The 19,617-nt window shown below is 33.4% G+C and overlaps 1 protein-coding gene across 1 annotated transcript; it reads left to right on the top strand.

Moving 5' to 3' along the window:
- Nucleotides 1-18,928: 18,928 nt before the first annotated feature.
- Nucleotides 18,929-19,294, top strand: LOC115717670 (uncharacterized mitochondrial protein AtMg00240-like). The gene has a single exon (XM_030646652.1). The coding sequence runs from the start codon at nt 18,929-18,931 to the stop codon at nt 19,292-19,294; it is 366 nt and encodes a 121-aa protein (XP_030502512.1).
- The last annotated feature ends 323 nt before the right edge of the window (nt 19,295-19,617 follow it).

The following is a 19,617-nucleotide window of genomic DNA, read 5'->3' as shown; positions in this document are numbered from 1 at the left end:
ATCTCACAGTGGACACCTCTCGCTAGTCCACTGCCCAGTATCTTGTCAAAAGTCTCAACAAGAATAAAAAATGCATGAGAGACCCACCTATCTCCCTATGATCCAGCTTTAAGAACCTGAGGCTCTGAAGATTGTATCAAGACATGGTCTAGGCGTAGCACCGAAGGTTGGCCTAGCCTATCCAATGGCTGACCATTGACATCATATGTACCCAAAGGGTAGTTGGGGAGGACAGCACAAATTCTATAAGTCCTCCTCCTAATAGGTGCAACCTCCTCCACCTCAAACTCGATGTTGGAACTCTCAGTCTCCTAATCAGCCTTAGGCACCTCTGCCTGGCTAACCTCCAAATCTCCATCATCACAAATGTGGCCTCCTCTACAATGCCAACTTTGTCTATCATTGCCACATTGGCAACATGAGGGTCATATGGCGGTGCACTGTGACATGATCGTTTCGTTCTGACCATAGTATATCACTATCAGTCTATAATTACTCATAACAGAGCAAGGGGATAGACTAAATACTATCTCTCAAAAGAAAAGATGATGGGACCTATGACACAGCAGTTGCCACCTCCCTAGATCAACACTCAAAATCACCTGCATAGAAGAGACAAGGGGAGGTGAACAACCTAACAAAGCTACAGATAAAGTTCTGGTCAACTGTACCCAAAGGTACTTTCCAGGTAAATTACATTGTACAAGGCTAGGTATTAGCGAGGTACCGTCTCAAATACATCTACTTAGACAAATAGTGAGTCCTAAGTTGTGCACTTGATTATAATGGACTCACTACCAAGTCTTATACAGAGTTCCTAAGGGAACCACACATAAGATCGCAATTGTATATTCCTACTAGGCCATCACGAGACCCTAGCCAAGGTCAAAAGAGGACAGAAGACTGGTTGTTTGCTTGAACCTTGGCCTTGGCCGGCTAGGGTGCCTAAGCCTAAAAGGGTCGGCCAGGTCCCATAACCCAGCCTAGGGCCGGCCAGGAATCTCACTTCAAAGCATAAGCCGGCCAGCTCTTAGGGTGCCTCCTATTACTGGCCAAACCCCATGGTGAACACCCATGACTGGCCAGGTCTTGAACAAGACCTCCATGGCCAACCAAGGTGTACGTAGGATCTAAACATGTTTTTCAAGAACCAAAACACGTTCTTTGTGTTCTTCGTGACTTAAAGAGCCAAGAATCACAATGAAGTTCAAAATCAGAACTCTTTTGTCTAGAAATCACACTTTATACATCCTCAGACAACCATGCGGATCAAAATATCAAAAAGATTACAATCTAACGTGGGAATCGAAAAAACATTCAAAGCGAAGAAAAGATTCATGAAATCATGGTATAGTCAACTAAATCAAGTAAATAGCGAGAATAGAAAACTTACCCACTACAAGAAACCTTTGACGAAGAGAATGGGAAGCTTAGATCGTTGAAATAACGCAAAAATCTTGGGAGATGGAGCAATGTGGGCTTCAGCCTCTAGAGAGAATGCGGAGCTTTTCAAAGTTACTTTTTTTAGTGAGAGAATGAAAAGTGAAAGTTGAAGAGGAATTTCCCTCCTTAAGGCTTATATAGCCTCTGTGGGACCACTTCTTCACTTGCCACACAGTGTTCAACTAAAAATCATGTGGAAGTACAATGCAATTAACTTACTACAACATATGAGATCAAACAGTCAAAAGCAGTCATCTCAAAGACTAAAAATGTAGCGAAATAAACTCAGCTAAGGCTACATCAGTCTTAACTAAGCTAGAAAGTCCTTATCCGCACAGAGGTCCACACAGGGACTTAGGGGCAAATGTTTTTCCAATTTTTTCCCACCTTGCGTGGCATGTCTATGTGGCCAATATCAGCGCCACGTGGTAGTACAGCTCAGCAATAAGAAGACTAAATCATCTACTCAACACTTCAACTAATAGGGAGTCTCGACACTCAAACGAGACGACGAATGACAAACTAACCACCTGAAGGAGGCTGGCCGGCCAGCTTCTAGACAACACAGGGCCAGGTAGCCTACATCCTACAGATGCATGGCTGACCAGACATTGACCTAGTAGGACTTTGGTGTACAACTTCATGCATGGTTAGCAACCTAGACTGCGAATTGGGCCTTAACAGTTCACAAAAATAGAGGGAAAATATCTATTTTTAAGGGGCATTTTAGTCATTTATATTTTACTAATGTAATATGTAAATATCTGCTTAATTTACCTAATTAAAGGATTTAAGCTCTCCTATATAAAGAGCCTTAACTAAACCCTAAGACCCTAAGCTGAATTCTAAGTCATAAGTAGCAAATCCTAAGCTAAGTATGAACTCTTTCTTTCTCACAAACAGGCCCACCATTGCCTCTCTCTTAACTAGAGATTTTCCATGTCTAGTTCTTACATTGTAACCTTAAGAGAGCTACTTTAGGTCCCACCTCTAGTGATCTGAGTAGTATTATTTCTCGGTATCAATACAACTAAAAGGGAAGTTAGGTCATTACCCGCTAACTAAGGGGGCCGAACCTCTATAAAATCTCGTGTTCTTTTACATTCTTGTTCTCATTGTGTAACACGTGGCAAGCATCAATATTAATACGACTCTACTGTTAGTTGGCCAAATATGAGCTCAACAATAATTTTATTAAAAAAAAGGCTAATTAGGATTTTTACCCCCTGAACTTTGACATGTACTAAATCATGCCCCCTGAACTTTTAAGGTCGTTAAAAATGCCCCCTGAACTATTGAGATTGTTGAATTTAAGGATTTTTTTTTTCAATTTTAGTAAAAAAGTCTAACATAGATGAAAGTCCAGGGGTCATGATTTAGTACATGTCAAAGTTCGAGGGGCATGATGTTGGAAATTATTTTACCAGGATCTAGATTTACTAACAAGTATGTTGGATTAACAACCTAATATGAATTCTAAAACAATGAAAATAAACACATATAAAGTTAGAAAACCTTACAGTGGGTGCAGCGGAATAATATGACTCCTTCCGTTCAGATCTCTAGCCCTTGATTCCTTTCTGTAGCAGAGCATCACCAAGATCTGAACATGGATCTTCTTTTCTCCTTCTTTGATGCAGAAATTCCATAGTCTTCCATACTATGATTGAGATACCACTTGATGTGTGTGGGCACTACTCATCTCACAAGGATTTCAAAATTTCTCTCTATTTTTCTCTTTCAATTTCGTGGCTTATGGCTTCATTTGATATGCAATAGAAGAGAACAAGGGCTGCTATATATAGGGAGAAGGGAGAGCACAACTTTCCAAATAAACAGTTTCCTCTTTTACTGTGTAATTGATTAACTGCCTTATTTAGTGTGATCCACCACTTTCCTATTATAGCTAGGCTTTGATTAGCAATTATATGACAATTAAAATTAAAAATGATAATTGGGAAAACAAGCAAAGAGGTGCCGGCCATAGGGTGATATGGGCCTCACTTGGATTTTGCAGTTTCCTCAATTTTATTTCAATTTCTCCAAAAATGCCATTTTTCCAATTCTAATCATTTAAATGCCAAAACTAATTATTTAATAACTAAAATAGATTATTAAATAATATTGTCATTTAAAATAATTATTAATTAGACATACAAAGTCTCTTAATTAATAATTAAACCTAGAAACCCTTTTCTTTACGATTTCATCCTTAAACTGTGAGAATTCATAAAGTACACATAGTCTAACTTTTAGAATTATAATTGATTAATTAAAATCAATTAACTGAGTCTTACAAGCAGTATGGTCTCAACTAGTATGGGGACCATGGGTCTACATAACCGAGCTTCCAATAAGTCGAACCGAATTTACCAAGTAAATTCCCTAACTTATTCATTCCTCATTGAATCCACACTTAGAGCTTGGAATTGCACTCTCACTCATATAGAAACGCTCTATATGTTCCACGATATAGACACGTCATTAGTTATCCATTGTTATAACCCTAATGTGATCAATGATCCTCTATATAGATGATTTACACTGTACAGGGATTAAATTACCGTAACACCCTACAATGTATTTTATCCTTAAAACACTTAACCATGTATAAATGATATTTCACCCAAGTGAAATGAGATCTCCACCATTTATCTTCGTTTGGTTAAGCTCGAAGGAAATCATCCTTTACTTCTATTTGCCAAATAGAATCTATAGATTCCATATTTATGTTAGCGCTCCCACTCAATTGCACTACCGTGTTCCCAAAATGTACGTATCACCCTGATACAAAACTAGGCTTAACTAACAAATCAAAGAACACGAGTAACACTCTTGAAATTGAGCCTAACCATATCAGGATTTCGATCATGTGATCTAGGATCAACAGGTGATATTGAATTGAATAGATATTACGGTAAATTTTAACATATCTAATCAAAGTTCAATATCGGTCCCTTCCGATGTATACTCCATACATTCGATACTGGTAAACTTTGCCAATGTCCTGGAAAGGACATAACACTTTTCCAAGGTGTAAGAATACCTATCGCTGATTATATCATGTCAGTCTAAATCCAGTGTTCTGACAAATCAGGGAATAAACTTTTGAACATATAATAAAGATTATATTCCACTGTGCTGACAACACTATAATCTTTAACCAACTCATATGTTCTGGACTTAAAAAGAATTCATACATTATATACATATAATCATGAAATAAATCATGTGAACCATGCAACATAAAATGTTATTTCTGATCTTTATTAATAAGTAAATCTGATTATATGAAATGAGTTTTATTTAGGGCATAAAACCCAACAAACTCCCACTTGCACTAATATAAAACAAAAAGTGCATTTCAAATAATCATTAACACCTTGATATACCAATCAAGTGTAATAGTAGTAAACTCCTCGTAATGGGATCTGACAGGTTGAATTAAACACAACCTCTTCTCCACCATTACTCTTCCTTAATAACAAAATCCTTGATAATGTGAAATTCCTCTCTATATGTCTACTCTCTTGGGATACTGGATTCTATACTTTTGGGCAACTACTCTTTAGTTATTCAGGAAGTAACCCTAGTAGTTAAGGCAAGTTGGAACACTGCCACAAATGTATAGAACTTTCCTTAGACTGAATAAGTATCTTTCCTGCAACTTTTAACATTCAGTCTCTCTCTGGTAGACCAAGAGATTTCAGATAGGTTTTTACACTTCTCCAAAATCGCTACTCCACCCCCAAAGTAATCACCATCTCATCAGCAGACTTTCTAGCACACAGGCAAGTCTCGAAATCTGATGTGGTATAGTCTAAGAGTTTTAAAACCACCCTTATTGACTAACATATAGTTCCTCTTTTTAATCTTAAAATTTACTTGATTGTCTTCCAATGTTCCTCTCCTGGATTAATGTGATACCTACTCATTACTCCCACTCAACAGCAGGTGTCTGGTCTAAGGCATACTAAAGCATATCTGAGACCTCTCACTGTTGATTTAAGAAATTCTTTCATGGCTTTATCTTTTTCTGGAATACTTGAGACTTTTCCTTAGATAAATAAAATCTATGCTTAGAAGTTGTGAAGCTTCTATAGATTTCCATTGGAAAGAAAATGCTCCAGCATCTTACTAAAGTAAGTTGCTTGCATTAGAGTAAGTAATTTCCAGGTATACCACAAGCCATAGGTTTAGATAAACTCATACCTATAATACTAGGAACAGGAATTTTTGTTAAGTCCATTGAATAGACTTATGAACAAAAATTTCCTTTCATGTCCTTGTAATAGAAAACTTTAGGTTACTCCATGTGAATGGATCAAACCATAGTTCTCTTGGCTTTCTTCTTAGTTTCTTATCTTGACAATCCATTACTTGTTTAAACTCACAATGGATTTTAATCACTAGTGTCTTCCAAGTTATAAAAAGGTGAGTTCCTAGAAACTCTCCCACTACAACAAGGTACGGTGAACTATGTCAAAGAAAACTAAATGGTATAGACCTCTTCAGTTGTGTTAAGACAGCAGAGGCAGTGGGATCATCTTGTAATGAATAAGTTGATAGAACACTTATGGAATCAAGAAAAAAATATCTCCTTTATTTGCTACTTTACTTTCAGACTTAGTCATTTTCTTAGAAAAAGTGGTATTTGTTTAAACAAACACTTTCTTATCTAATGACTATGGGATGCTCCACCTCTAATCACTTAGAATAGCTAACAAACATGCAAACCAAGGTTAGCAGTTCTAGCTTTTCTTAAGATTTCGATTAGGTCATCCATGAATCTAGTAATGATTTACATTAAGTATACAACCATTGCATCATTCTGAAATTTTATTTCCATAGAAGGATTTAGGCAATGACTAGTAACTAATCATCAATATGCAACTCGAATTTCTGGGGAGGTAAGTTTGGATATTATTCAAAATCAAATTAATGATCTTTGAACTGCATATCTACTAACTTTTTCTCCACCCCTATCAGTTCGCAAGATCTTTAACCACTTACCTTCACCATTGCTAGAAATTCATGAAATTTTTCAAACATTTCAAATTTCTTTTGCATAAGGTAAAATCTAGAGTGATCGTTTTAAGAATACAACGAAAAGTCATATCCACCCCTGAATGTACATCTATCTGCGAATGAGATGAAATTACTTTCAGTGGATATAGGCATATTAACTCTTTGCAGAGAATGATCTTGTCAAAACCACTATGAACAAGATACAAATGCCATAGATTTATAAAATATGTGGTTGTATCTTTTAGTTACAACAAAGAGTTCTTAGAATAGTGCAAGTGGATTCTGGTCACAGAATACTAAACTCATACAGTTTAAATCCATTAAAAGAAAATGGTCATGAAACACTTGTGAAAGTGTAACTGTATAATTAGTCATTCTTTCTTGGACCACCACTACTAATCTAACTCTATGATTTGCCTATACAAGTAGAAGATATCTAAGATTGAGGATTTATATCATTTAGGGATAGAATTCCGGGAATATAATCATATGTGTCATCTGATTTCTTAAGAGAAAATAAGACTTTATATGATTTATAGACCATTCATCCAATGATATGTCATTAAGCTAATTCAAAATGAATAAGCTAAGAGGAATTAGGATAATTACGTTTTAAATAAGAATCCAACGATGCTCCGATTAGCGAGAGTCAAAGTAATCTTATTTATACAATCTTCTCGTTTCATATTGTAAAACACTAGTCTAAGGTGTCATCAATTGATGAACAGCTAGATGTTGCATATACAATATTTATCTTTCGAGATCTAACACTATTATGTTAGTCTAATGGTGAAAATCCATTAGGGATTTATCTCATTAGAAAAACCAATCAAGTTAGACCAACAATGAAGATTCGAAATTAAACTACAATTTAATAACAGAAAATAACATGGCTCAATACAAATTCATACACAATTCAGAAATTATGAAGCACATAGCAAGTAGGAATGACAAGTGAAAATACTAAAACATACAATCCTAAATAATTTCCAAGGTTTTCAACAAACTGATATCAGTGTCCCGTTTAGGCGAGAGTCAAAGCTATCATTCATTGAATAGAGTTGTCAGCTCATCTAAAATGTCAAACATTCTAGCAACCTTTTATTCGATCAAGATGTGAATCCGCGTTGTCCCGTTTAGGCGAGAGTCAAGGCTATTCTATCTTATGAGCTTCCACCATTGTTTCATATTCTTGCAAGTCTTATATAGTCGCCACCATTAGGGTGATCATAAACTATATAAAAAAAACTTACAAGATTACTTATCTTTCGAGATTAAACGGTGCTAACTTGCTAATGAACGTTCCTCCATTAGGGAGGATTACTCACTAAAACAATAGCTATGTAAAACCAACAATGGAGATCGAATATCCTTATAATAAAGCTCATTATTTAATGAAGGGTTGTATTTTCTTCTAATATTTATTTTAAATATATATTTAATTAATTAAAATTTCCAATTTAGAATAAAATATTCTAAATATAAATTTTAATTTAATATTTATAAATTATACTTAGATGGATATGAAAATAACGTGAATTATTTCCATCTTAGTAATAATTTCCATAAATATTTAGAAAATTATTCAATTTAAGTTATTTCAAAATTAATTTGAATTAATTTACAACTCAAATTTAATTTTCTATAAATATATATTGCATTTTCTAAAATGCTTTAAAATAAAATAAAATAAATCCTGGAAAATTACTCTAATTTTATGTTGGCCCAAAATTAATAAAAATTAATTTTCAACAAAAAAATATAATTTTCCTAATTAATTAAATATCTAAGAAAAATCTCAAATATTTAAGTATCATGATTAAAAATCAACTTAAATATTAATTTTCTATTTAATTAAATACACTAGAAAAATACTTCAAGCAAAACAGATAATATCTATCTAGACTTTCATAGACTAATTAATCCAATTTCTAATTATAATATATTTAAGTTCATTTATTTTAATTAACCATTAAATGAAAAAGTCAGTGATTTAAGTTGGTCCAAAATTAAATAAATAATTTTCAACTTTAATCTTTTTTTCAAATAAAATTCGAAATTTCTGCATTAAAGAAATGCAATTTCGAAATTTTGGGAAATGATTAATAAAATAAAATAAAATATATTTTGAAAATTATTCAGCTTTAAGTTATTCTGAAATAAGATTCCAAACTTAAGATAATTTTCAACTTTAATTAAATAACATGAAAATAACAATATTTAAGTATCATGATGAAAATCAACTTAGATATTGAAATTTTCAATTTAATTAAATGTATTAAATTCAAGAAATAAATAATTAAGTAAAGAGGAAACTTAATTATTAATTCTAGTTTAATTCTAGGAAAATATTCTAAACTTAGATTGTACCAAAATTAATTATGAGACAATTAATTTCACAATCAATGATATTTTCCTATTTAATATTAGAAATAATAACTAGTACTAGAAATAACTATCTAGAATATATCATTGACTAAGTGTTTTTCTAAAATTAACTTTAAAATATTACAATGAAAAATAAATTTCATATATTTTAAAAGTTAATTATGTTGCTAATTTAATTTTAATTAGGTTAGACTAACATAATTAACCTAATACAATTATTTAAATAAGGCAAATGGGCCTTCACAATTGGGGTAGTTCATGTGAGGGGGAGCTGGGTTCAGTATGTCGTACCCACTTCTATGGCCCCCAACTCTCACACAAGGCCCAAAAGAGAGGAATTTAACCTTAAAATAAACAATTGTTATTCATTGAATAAGTCCAAATCTAATTGGACCTAAATAAATTTCCTTATGTCAAAATTTATTTTAGCAACCTAGTCCATTTACTTAGTAAAAACTTAAATGGGCTCCCTATATGCATCTAAGCCCAAAAGCAAACATATAGGCTCACACAGGTCAAATGATTTGGATGGACCCTATCATGTTACTAGGTTTACACAGATGAAAGAAGTACAAAATTTACCTGTTACAAATTATTTATAAGATCTATCGTCAATTGGACTATGATTAAAATCAGATCATTGGATCATGATCTGTCAACAAGTTAATCATAGCAATTTAGATCAGATAAATAATAGGTTTGTTAAAAAGTTTTGAATAAACAATATAAACAAACAAACATTGTCCATGTAACAGATGTGAGTCAAAATATTAATATAATTAAATTATTATTCTTAAACTAACCAAATAAAGGAAACTAATTTTAACATATCTAGGTTTATTTGAATCAAAATTAAATATCTAATAAGATCAATGATTTGAAAGGAAAGAATCTTCAATATCACTTTCAGATCTTATAATTTAATAAAATAAACCAACTTTAAAATAGATTTGGTTAGATAATTATTATTTTAAAATATCTCAAATTAAGCAATATTCAAATCTCTACAAAAATATCTATGTTATTTAAATATTTAAGATATGATTTATAAATTTCTAATAAGGAAAAAATGATATATATATAAAAAAAATATCATTTTTATACTTATAATTTATAAATAATTAAATATTTAACAAAATAACAAATTTTTGAATTTGAAAATATTATGGTAAGCATATCTATAAAAATATCTATGTTAATTTCAAATTTATTAATTATTTAATTTGCCATATAAGATAATTTTAATATAATATTTTAAATAAAAAGACAAAGTTATCTTTTAATTTAAAATATCTTAAATATCAAAATATCTAATCTTATAATTAAATAATAAATAAATATTAAAGAAGTTAACAAATTTTTAAATCTGACCATAATAGGAAATATTTAAAATTGGAAACATTCCAAAATAAAAATATTTAAAAATTGGAAAAATTCCAAATTAAAAATATTTAAAATTGGAAACATTTCAATTTAGAAATATTTAAAATAGGAAAAATGAATTTTGGGAAACAATCCCATGAAAAAAAAATGGATTTTTGGGGTTTGGGAAAGCAGCCCAGTAGGCTGCATCTGCAGCCTAGGAGAGGCTGCTAGCAGCCTGTCACGCGCGCGGATGGGGTGCTCACGCCGAGGAAGCTCGGCGCCTGCAGGGTGCCTGACCGAGAAAACTCGGTCAGCTGCAGGGTGATGAACCGAGGTACGCGCGCGGATGGGGAGGCTGATCCGAGGGTCTGGTGCGCATGAGCACCACCATTGACAGCCTTGAATCCCGATTTTCCAAAATTCATATCTTTCTCAATTATTATCGGAATCGAGTTCCGTAAAAAACAAAATTGCTCAATTTTTCACAAGGAATCCACATAAAATATTTTCAAAAATTGAAAAAATATTTTTTATGGAAAACGAAACTGTACAACATCAACATTCATCAAACAACACATAAACCAACATGAAGCCATCCAAATCAACACAAAAACATGCATTCATCGTTTTAATTCATATTACATGAAAGTAAATCATTACCATGGCTCTGATACCAGTTGTTGGAAATTATTTTACCAGGATCTAGATTTACTAACAAGTATGTTGGATTAACAACCTAATATGAATTCTAAAACAATGAAAATAAACACATATAAAGTTAGAAAACCTTACAGTGGGTGCAGCAGAATAATATGACTCCTTCCGTTCAGATCTCTAGCCCTTGATTCCTTTCTATCGCAGAGCATCACCAAGATCTGAACCTGGATCTTCTTTTCTCCTTCTTTGATGCAAAATTCTATAGTCTTCCATACTATGATTGAGATACCACTTGATGTGTGTGGGCACTACTCATCTCACAAGGATTTCAAAATTTCTCTCTATTTTTCTCTTTCAATTTCGTGGCTTATGGCTTCATTTGATATGCAAGAGAAGAGAACAAGGACTGCTATATATAGGGAGAAGGGAGAGCACAACTTTCCAAATAAACAGTTTCCTCTTTTACTGTGTAATTCATTAACTGCCTTATTTAGTGTGATCCACCACTTTCCTATTATAGCTAGGCTTTGATTAGCAATTATATGACAATTAAAATTGAAAATGATAATTGGGAAAACAAGCAAAGAGGTGCCGGCCATAGGGTGATATGGGCCTCACTTAGATTTTGCAGTTTTCTCAATTTTATTTCAATTTCTCCAAAAATGCCATTTTTCCAATTCTAATCATTTAAATGCCAAAACTAATTATTTAATAACTAAAATAGATTATTAAATAATATTGTCATTTAAAATAATTATTAATTAGACATACAAAGTCTCTTAATTAATAATTAAACCTAGAAACCCTTTTCTTTACGATTTCATCCTTAAACTGTGAGAATTCATAAAGTACACATAGTCTACCTTTTAGAATTATAATTGATTAATTAAAATCAATTAACTGAGTCTTACAAGCAGTATGGTCTCAACTAGTATGGGGACCATGGGTCTACATAACCGAGCTTCCAATAAGTCGAACCGAATTTACCAAGTAAATTCCCTAACTTATTAATTCCTCATTGAATTCACACTTAGAACTTGGAATTGCACTCTCACTCATATAGAAACGCTCTATATGTTCCACGATATAGACACGTCATTAGTTATCCATTGTTATAACCCTAATGTGATCAATGATCCTCTATATAGATGATTTACACTGTACAGGGATTAAATTACCGTAACACCCTACAATGTATTTTATCCTTAAAACACTTAACCCTGTATAAATGATATTTCACCTAAGTGAAATGAGATCTCCACCATTTATCTTCGTTTGGTTAAGCTCGAAGGAAATCATCCTTTACTTCTATTTGCCAAATAGAAGCTATAGATTCCATATTAATGTTAGCGCTCCCACTCAATTGCACTACCGTGTTCCCAAAATGTACGTATCACCCTGATACAAAACTAGGCTTAACTAACAAATCAAAGAACACGAGTAACACTCTTGAAATTGAGCCTAACCATATTAGGATTTCGATCATGTGATATAGGATCAATAGGTGATATTGAATTGAATAGATATTACGGTAAATTTTAACATATCTAATCAAAGTTCAATATCGGTCCCTTCCGATGTATACTCCATACATCCGATACTGGTAAACTTTGCCAATGTCCTGGAAAGGACATAACACTTTTCCAAGGTGTAAGAATACCTATCGCTGATTATACCATGTCATTCTAAATCCAGTGTTCTGACAAATCAGGGAATAAACTTTTGAACATATAATAAAGATTATATTCCGCTGTGCTGACAACACTATAATCTTTAACCAACTCATATGTTCTGGACTTAAAAAGAATTCATACATTATATACATATAATCATGAAATAAATTATGTGAACCATGCAACATAAAATGTTATTTCTGATCTTTATTAATAAGTAAATCTGATTATATGAAATGAGTTTTATTTAGGGCATAAAACCCAACACATGATTTGGTAGATATCAAAGTCTGGGGAGCATGGTTTAGTATATAAACAATCACTGAAATAGTAAAATTGAATGAAATTAGACAAAAGCCCTTAAATCCAACAATCTCAATAGTTCAGGGGGCATTTTTAACGACTTTAAAAGTTCAAAGGACATGATTTAGTACATGTCAAAGTTCAGGGGGCAAAAATCCTAATTAGCCTTAAAAAAATTATATATACCATATTAAAAAAATTATATATCACATTCATATATAATAGAATAAAAACATAACACGCATGATCTAAAATAAAATGATATACTATATAATAAAACTTATATACCATATAACAAAAAAATATAATTACAATAGAAATATATATAATAAAGACAAATAAAAATAAAAATATATAAGATACTAATAAAATTATATATCATGTAAATAAAAGTACAAAAGAAAATGAACCTAAATATTACTTAAAAATAATAATATACCGTATAACAAAAAATTTATATACCATTCACCAAAATATATATACTGACAATAATAACAATAAAAATATATTTTACTAATATATAATATATATACTATACTAACCAAATTATATACAATTATTAAATATATACCATGACAACAAAATTATATACTACCTTTGTATATAATAAAATAGAACTAATTAAATATTATTTAAAATAAATAATGTATCATACAATTAAAATATATAAAAAAAATAATTAAATATATGTAACACGCCAATAAAATTATATACATACATTAAAATATTTGTATTATGCTAACAAAATTATATACCACTATTATACATAACAAAATAAAAAATAAATATCATCTAAGAATTATAATATAACTTACAACAAAATAGAAGTATATACTATACAACAAAATCAGCATAACTTTTAAATAAAAGAAAATTAACAAAACTAATATTATACCATAATGTTTAAGTAATTTGTTTCTAATTCTAAAAAAATAATATGAAAAAAAAATTATTGATTTTTTTTATTGGCAAAAGACAATATAAATAATAAATAGTCTAAAGGGGTCATTTCTTTACAAGTTTTGAAATGAGGACATTTACTAATGTAGTCCTATAATTTATGGTCATTTGCTATAATGTTCTAATAATTATTATTTTTGGGTTCAAAGCCAGCTTTTTAAAAATGCCATAAAACTTGTTAGTCTTACAAAAAGTACACTTAAAAGGAGACTTTTTTCTAGAAGGGCATAATAATAAAATAACATAAAAATATGACCAGGTTTTTAACAAGTTATTAAGCCATGGAATTATTTCCTTAATGGAGATAACTTTTTGCTATTCTTTAAAGAAAAAAGGAAGATGGCATTTTTCTAAAAAATGATTTATGGCATTTTTCAATTTAACAAAGAGAACCATGGATATAAGGTTGTTTACCTCCAAAATTAAATTTTATTGTGCACGATAGAATACTAAGAGTTGTTTAGTGGTTAAGGCTAGAACGTACACGGTACAAGCTCAATATTGGAAACCCAGTTCCACAATTGGGACCGCATGGTGCTTGAGTAGTTATGGGTAACTACTTAAAATAAGGTATATAAGAGTTTAGTAGTTATAGGTGGTTACTACTTGGAATGAGGTATATGTTAGTCGAGTAATTATGGGATGCTACTTACTATATCCAGAAATATGCAAGTAGCACTAAAATGCTACAAAAATGGATGATGGGATAGTTAGTTACAAGAAACTACTATTTTTGGGAACTAGTTCTATCTTTGAGTTTGATCTAGAATGCAGGCTTGTATGTATAGGTAAGGAGTACTATACTTGAGAAGCCTTTAGTAGTAGAATATAATCTAAATTAATAGTTTTGGTGCCTGGACATATATGAGAATTACTAAGTCAGCTGTTTCTACTAATCCTAACTGTTTCTCCTATTTATTCTCAATCGGTTATTTCAGTTTAGATATGTCAGATAGGTTAGTTATTTAGTTGAGTCGGTTGATTCTTGTCCTGGTGTTTTGCACATGTTAAATTGGGTTGATGTGTCACCCCTGATCTGCCCTATATATATAGCCTTGTAAAATAGTTCTTATTCATTCATTCAATAATACAATTTTCATTCTGCCTTTTTCTCTTTTCGCATTATGGTATCAGAGCGGGAAAAAAATGCTTTCCCTTGATCGAGCCTGTCCTTCCGCAACCTCTCACCGTGTTCCCACCTCCGGCGACGCCATTGTTGCTATCTCTACTCTGCTCTTCTTCCCTGAATTGTCCACTCGGCGCAACTAATCTTGCTATCCTGAAATTCTTTCCTATTGATGTTTCACTATGTCGAATGAAGACCAGACCTCAACCAGATTTTAAATCGGAGATTCCACTCCCTCTGCAACACAAAATCCCAGCTTACAGACCAATCCAGTTCTACAAATTGGAAGCGTGAAGAACCCCCTTGAGGATCCAACAAACCCATATTATCTTCACCATGGAGATAATCCAGGTAACATTCTTGTATCTCAACTACTAACTGGCCAAGACAATTACGTTTCTTGGAGTAGAGCTATGCAACTCTCTATTTCTGTCAAGAATAAATTGGGTTTTCTTGATGGTAGTATTCCCAAACCTCCTCCTTCCGATTATATCCTTTATAATGCCTGGGTTAGAAACAATAACATAGTGATTTCATGGATTCTAAATTCGGTTTCTAAAGACATTTCTTCTAGCATTCTTTACGATGAATCTGCTGCTGCTATTTGGGCAGATTTAAAGGTTCGATTTCATCAAAGAAACGGACCTCATATATACAACCTTAGAAAAGCTCTCATGAATCTAAGGCAAGAAAATCAAAATATTAGTATGTACTTTACTAAGCTCAAAACTATTTGGGAAGAGCTGTCCAATTATAGACTCACTTGTACATGTAACTATTGTACCTGTGGAGGAATGAAAAAATTGCAGGAACACTACCACATGGAGTATGTCATCTCTTTCCTAATGGGGTTGTCTGATCAATTTTCCCAAGTCCGTGGCAGTATCCTCCTAATGAACCCTCTCTCTGAAGTCAGCTGTGTGTTTCACCTTGTCACACAAGAAGAAAACCAGAAAAACAATGCTACTGGTGTGACCGATTCCAACTCAAACATGGCATTTGCTTTTCAGAACAACAGAGGGGGTGCTAACAGATCAGAAAGTCAAGGAACCAAGACTCATCCACCTAAAAGAAACAGACCTTTTTGCACACATTGTAACATCCTTGGACACACCATTGAAAAATGTTACACGATTCATGGATATCCACCTGGTTTTAACAAAAATAAAGGCAAAGAAGCTGCTGGCAATCAAGTGCAAACCAGCAACGAAACTAACACTACAGTTGATGATAGCAACACCCTTCTTCCTCAACTAAATGCTGCTCAATATCAGCAACTTCTCAACCTATTAGCAAATCAACAACCAACTGTGACACCCCCGATCCGAGTTCCTCATCAGGTAAATCAGGTATTCTTTTAACTTGCAATAATATTTCTGTTTCTAAACAAAATTGGATATTTGATTCTGGTGCAACGTGACATATCTGCAACAATGCCAAATTATTCCAATACATATGTCCCATGAGTAATACTAACTTGATATTACCCCAATGAAACCATTATTGTGAATCGCAGTGGTTCTGTCAAGGTTGATGAGTCCTTAACTCTTAAAATGTTCTTTATGTCCATAATTTTAAGTTCAATATAATATTTGTTAGTTTTCTTATTAATGATAACTATGCTACTGTTATTTTCAATACTAATGGTTTTTATGTCCAGGAAACCCTCAACAAGAGAATGATTGGCAAAGGTAGAGTCAAGAATGGCCTTTACATGTTGGATCCTACACCTAAAGATGTCTATGTATGCACGGTTACTGCTGACATATGGCATTCGAGGATGGGACACCCTTCTAAAAATCGCCTTTCTTTACTTAGCAATACTTTGAATTGTAATTTTGATTCCTTGCACAAAAAACAGCCATGTTATATTTGCCCCTTAGCCAACCAAAAGAAATTACCTTTCTCAAATAATAACAATTTTTCTACTAATAAATTTGATTTGATTCATTGTGACATTTGGGGTCCATATCACATTCCTTCTCATTCAAATCATAAATATTTTCTTACTCTTGTCGATGATCATTCTAGATTCACTTGGATATATTTACTCAAAAATAAATCTGATGTTATTAATATTATCCCTCAGTTTCTTGCTTATGTTCAAACTCAATTTAATTGTGTTTTTAAGAAACTCAGGTCCGACAATGCCCCAGAGTTGGTGTTTAAAGAACTCTTCTTAAAACATGGTATAATGCACGATTTCACTTGTGTTGAAACCCCCGAACAAAACGCCGTTGCTGAAACAAAACATCAACATCTCTTAAATGTTGCTCGTGCTCTATATTTTCAATCTAAATTACCCATAATTTTTTGGACAGATTGTTTGTTGACTTCGGTTTTCTCATTAACCGAACTCCCACACCAAATCTTGGAAACAAAACTCCTTATGAATTGCTCTTTAATGAAATGCCTGATTACACTAACTTGAGAAGTTTCGGTTGTCTTGTATTTGCTTCTACTCTTACAGCTCATAGAACAAAGTTTGAGCCAAGGGCTAGACCATGCGTGTTCAAAGGCTATCCCCGAGGAATTAAAAGGTATAAACTATATGACATAAACTCAAAACAAATATTTGTTTCACGAAATGTTATTTTCCATGAAAGTGTTTATCCTTTTCATAAATTAAATACTGACACTAACACCATAGATCCTTTTTCTGATATGGTTTTACCTTCATCTAGTGTTACTCTAACACTTGTCCAACATTTCCCTACAGCAGGTAATAGCATTTCAAGTACTAATAAAACAATGCAGGAAAACTGTTCCAACACACCAGCAACAATACAACAATCCGCACCAGCAACAATGCAACCACACATTCCTGATGCTGTCAATTCAGACACACCAGCAACAATTCTATCAATCACCATCAGCGCACCTGATTCAAGTCTTTTTACTCCAATAAATGTGGATCAATGCCCCGAGAATGTTCCACCAAATACTTCACCAACAGCCATTGAAATCACTACTGCTGCTACTTCTCCTAAGCATCTGAGACGCACCAACAGAGTGTCAAAGCCTCTGGGATACCTTCGAGATTACGAGTGTCACTCTGTCCTTCATGACAGATCCTCTACACCTCACTCACTTGATAAATTCTTATCTTACCATAAACTTTATGATTCTCACAGGGCTTTTATTCTTGCAGTTACGACACTCTTTGAACCCACATCATACAACCAAGCCGTGCATATCAAGATATGGAACGACGCTATGCAAACTGAGCTCTTTGCCCTCATCAAAAATAAGACATAGACTGTGGTTCCATTGCCTCCAAAAAAATGTGCCATAGGTAGTCGTTGGGTCTACAAGATCAAATATAATAGTGATGGATCCGTTGAAAGATGTAAAGCACGCCTTGTTGCACAAGGCTACACACAACAAGAAGGGCTTGATTTTTTTGACACCTTCTCTCCAGTTGCCGAAATGGTCACCTGCAAGTTACTCTTAGCTATCTCCACCATCAAACAATGGCCTATCCTTCAACTTGACATCAACAACGCCTTCCTCAATGGAGATTTACAAGAAGAAGTATATATAACATTGCCACAAGGTCTTAACTTGTCCACTGCCACTCCACCCAACACCCCTCTTGTTTGCAAGTTGCATAAGTCCATATATGGTCTTAAACAGTCCTCAAGACAATGGTATCGAAAACTTTCAGATGCTCTTCTCGAAGAAGGCTTTCAACAATCTCTTGCTGATTACACCCTCTTCACAAAAGGGTCACATGAGACTTTTATTGCCCTCCTTGTCTATGTCGATGACATTGTCATAACCGGACCTAACCTTTCTCTTCTTCATCAATTACAAGAGTCTCTCAACAATAGATTCAGCCTCAAAGCTCTCGGTCCTCTGAAATACTTCCTTTGGTTTTGAAATAGCACGCTCTACAGAAGGCCTCTTCTTGTCTCAAAGAAAATACACTATCAAACTACTTGAAGACACCGGGTATATAGGCAGCAAGCCCACCAAGACTCCCATGGATCCACGCCTCAAACTTGATGATGAACAAGGAGAACCCCTTTCCGATCCCTCTCCTTATAGACAACTAATTGGTAGGCTGCTCTACTTAACTCTATCAAGACCAGACATTACATACGCCGTCAACAACCTAAGCCAATTCATGTCCAAGCCGCGCACACCACATCTACAAGATGTCCATCATTTAATTCGGTATCTAAAAGGCAGTCCAGGCCAGGGACTCCTATATAGCACAAACTCCACCTTACATCTCAGAGCTTTTTCAGATTCGGACTGGGCCTCTTGCCCAACTACTAGACGCTCTACAACGGGTTTTTGTGTCTTCTTAGGTGATTGCCTAATATCTTGGCGCACCAAGAAGTAACCTACTATATCCAAAAGCTCCGCCGAAGCTGAATATCGCGCTCTCGTTGCAACTGGTAGTGAGATTACATGGCTTCAATATCTACTTCGCGACTTTCACATACAACAAAATGGTCCTGCTTTTATCTACTGTGACAACCGCTCCGCCATTCACATCGCCAACAACCCAACGTTCCATGAACGCACCAAACACATAGAACTTGATTGCCACTTCATCCGTGAAAAAATCAAGAATTCTTCCATACGACTCATCCCTGTCAATAGTTCCCTCCAACTTGCTGATGCTTTTACAAAACCACTGCCTTCTACTACACTCTCTTCTCA

The sequence above is a fragment of the Cannabis sativa genome, chromosome 5 (genome assembly GCF_029168945.1).
Source record: "Cannabis sativa cultivar Pink pepper isolate KNU-18-1 chromosome 5, ASM2916894v1, whole genome shotgun sequence".
In the NCBI taxonomy this organism is placed as follows: domain Eukaryota; kingdom Viridiplantae; phylum Streptophyta; class Magnoliopsida; order Rosales; family Cannabaceae; genus Cannabis; species Cannabis sativa.
This window is presented reverse-complemented; position numbering and strand designations above follow the sequence as displayed.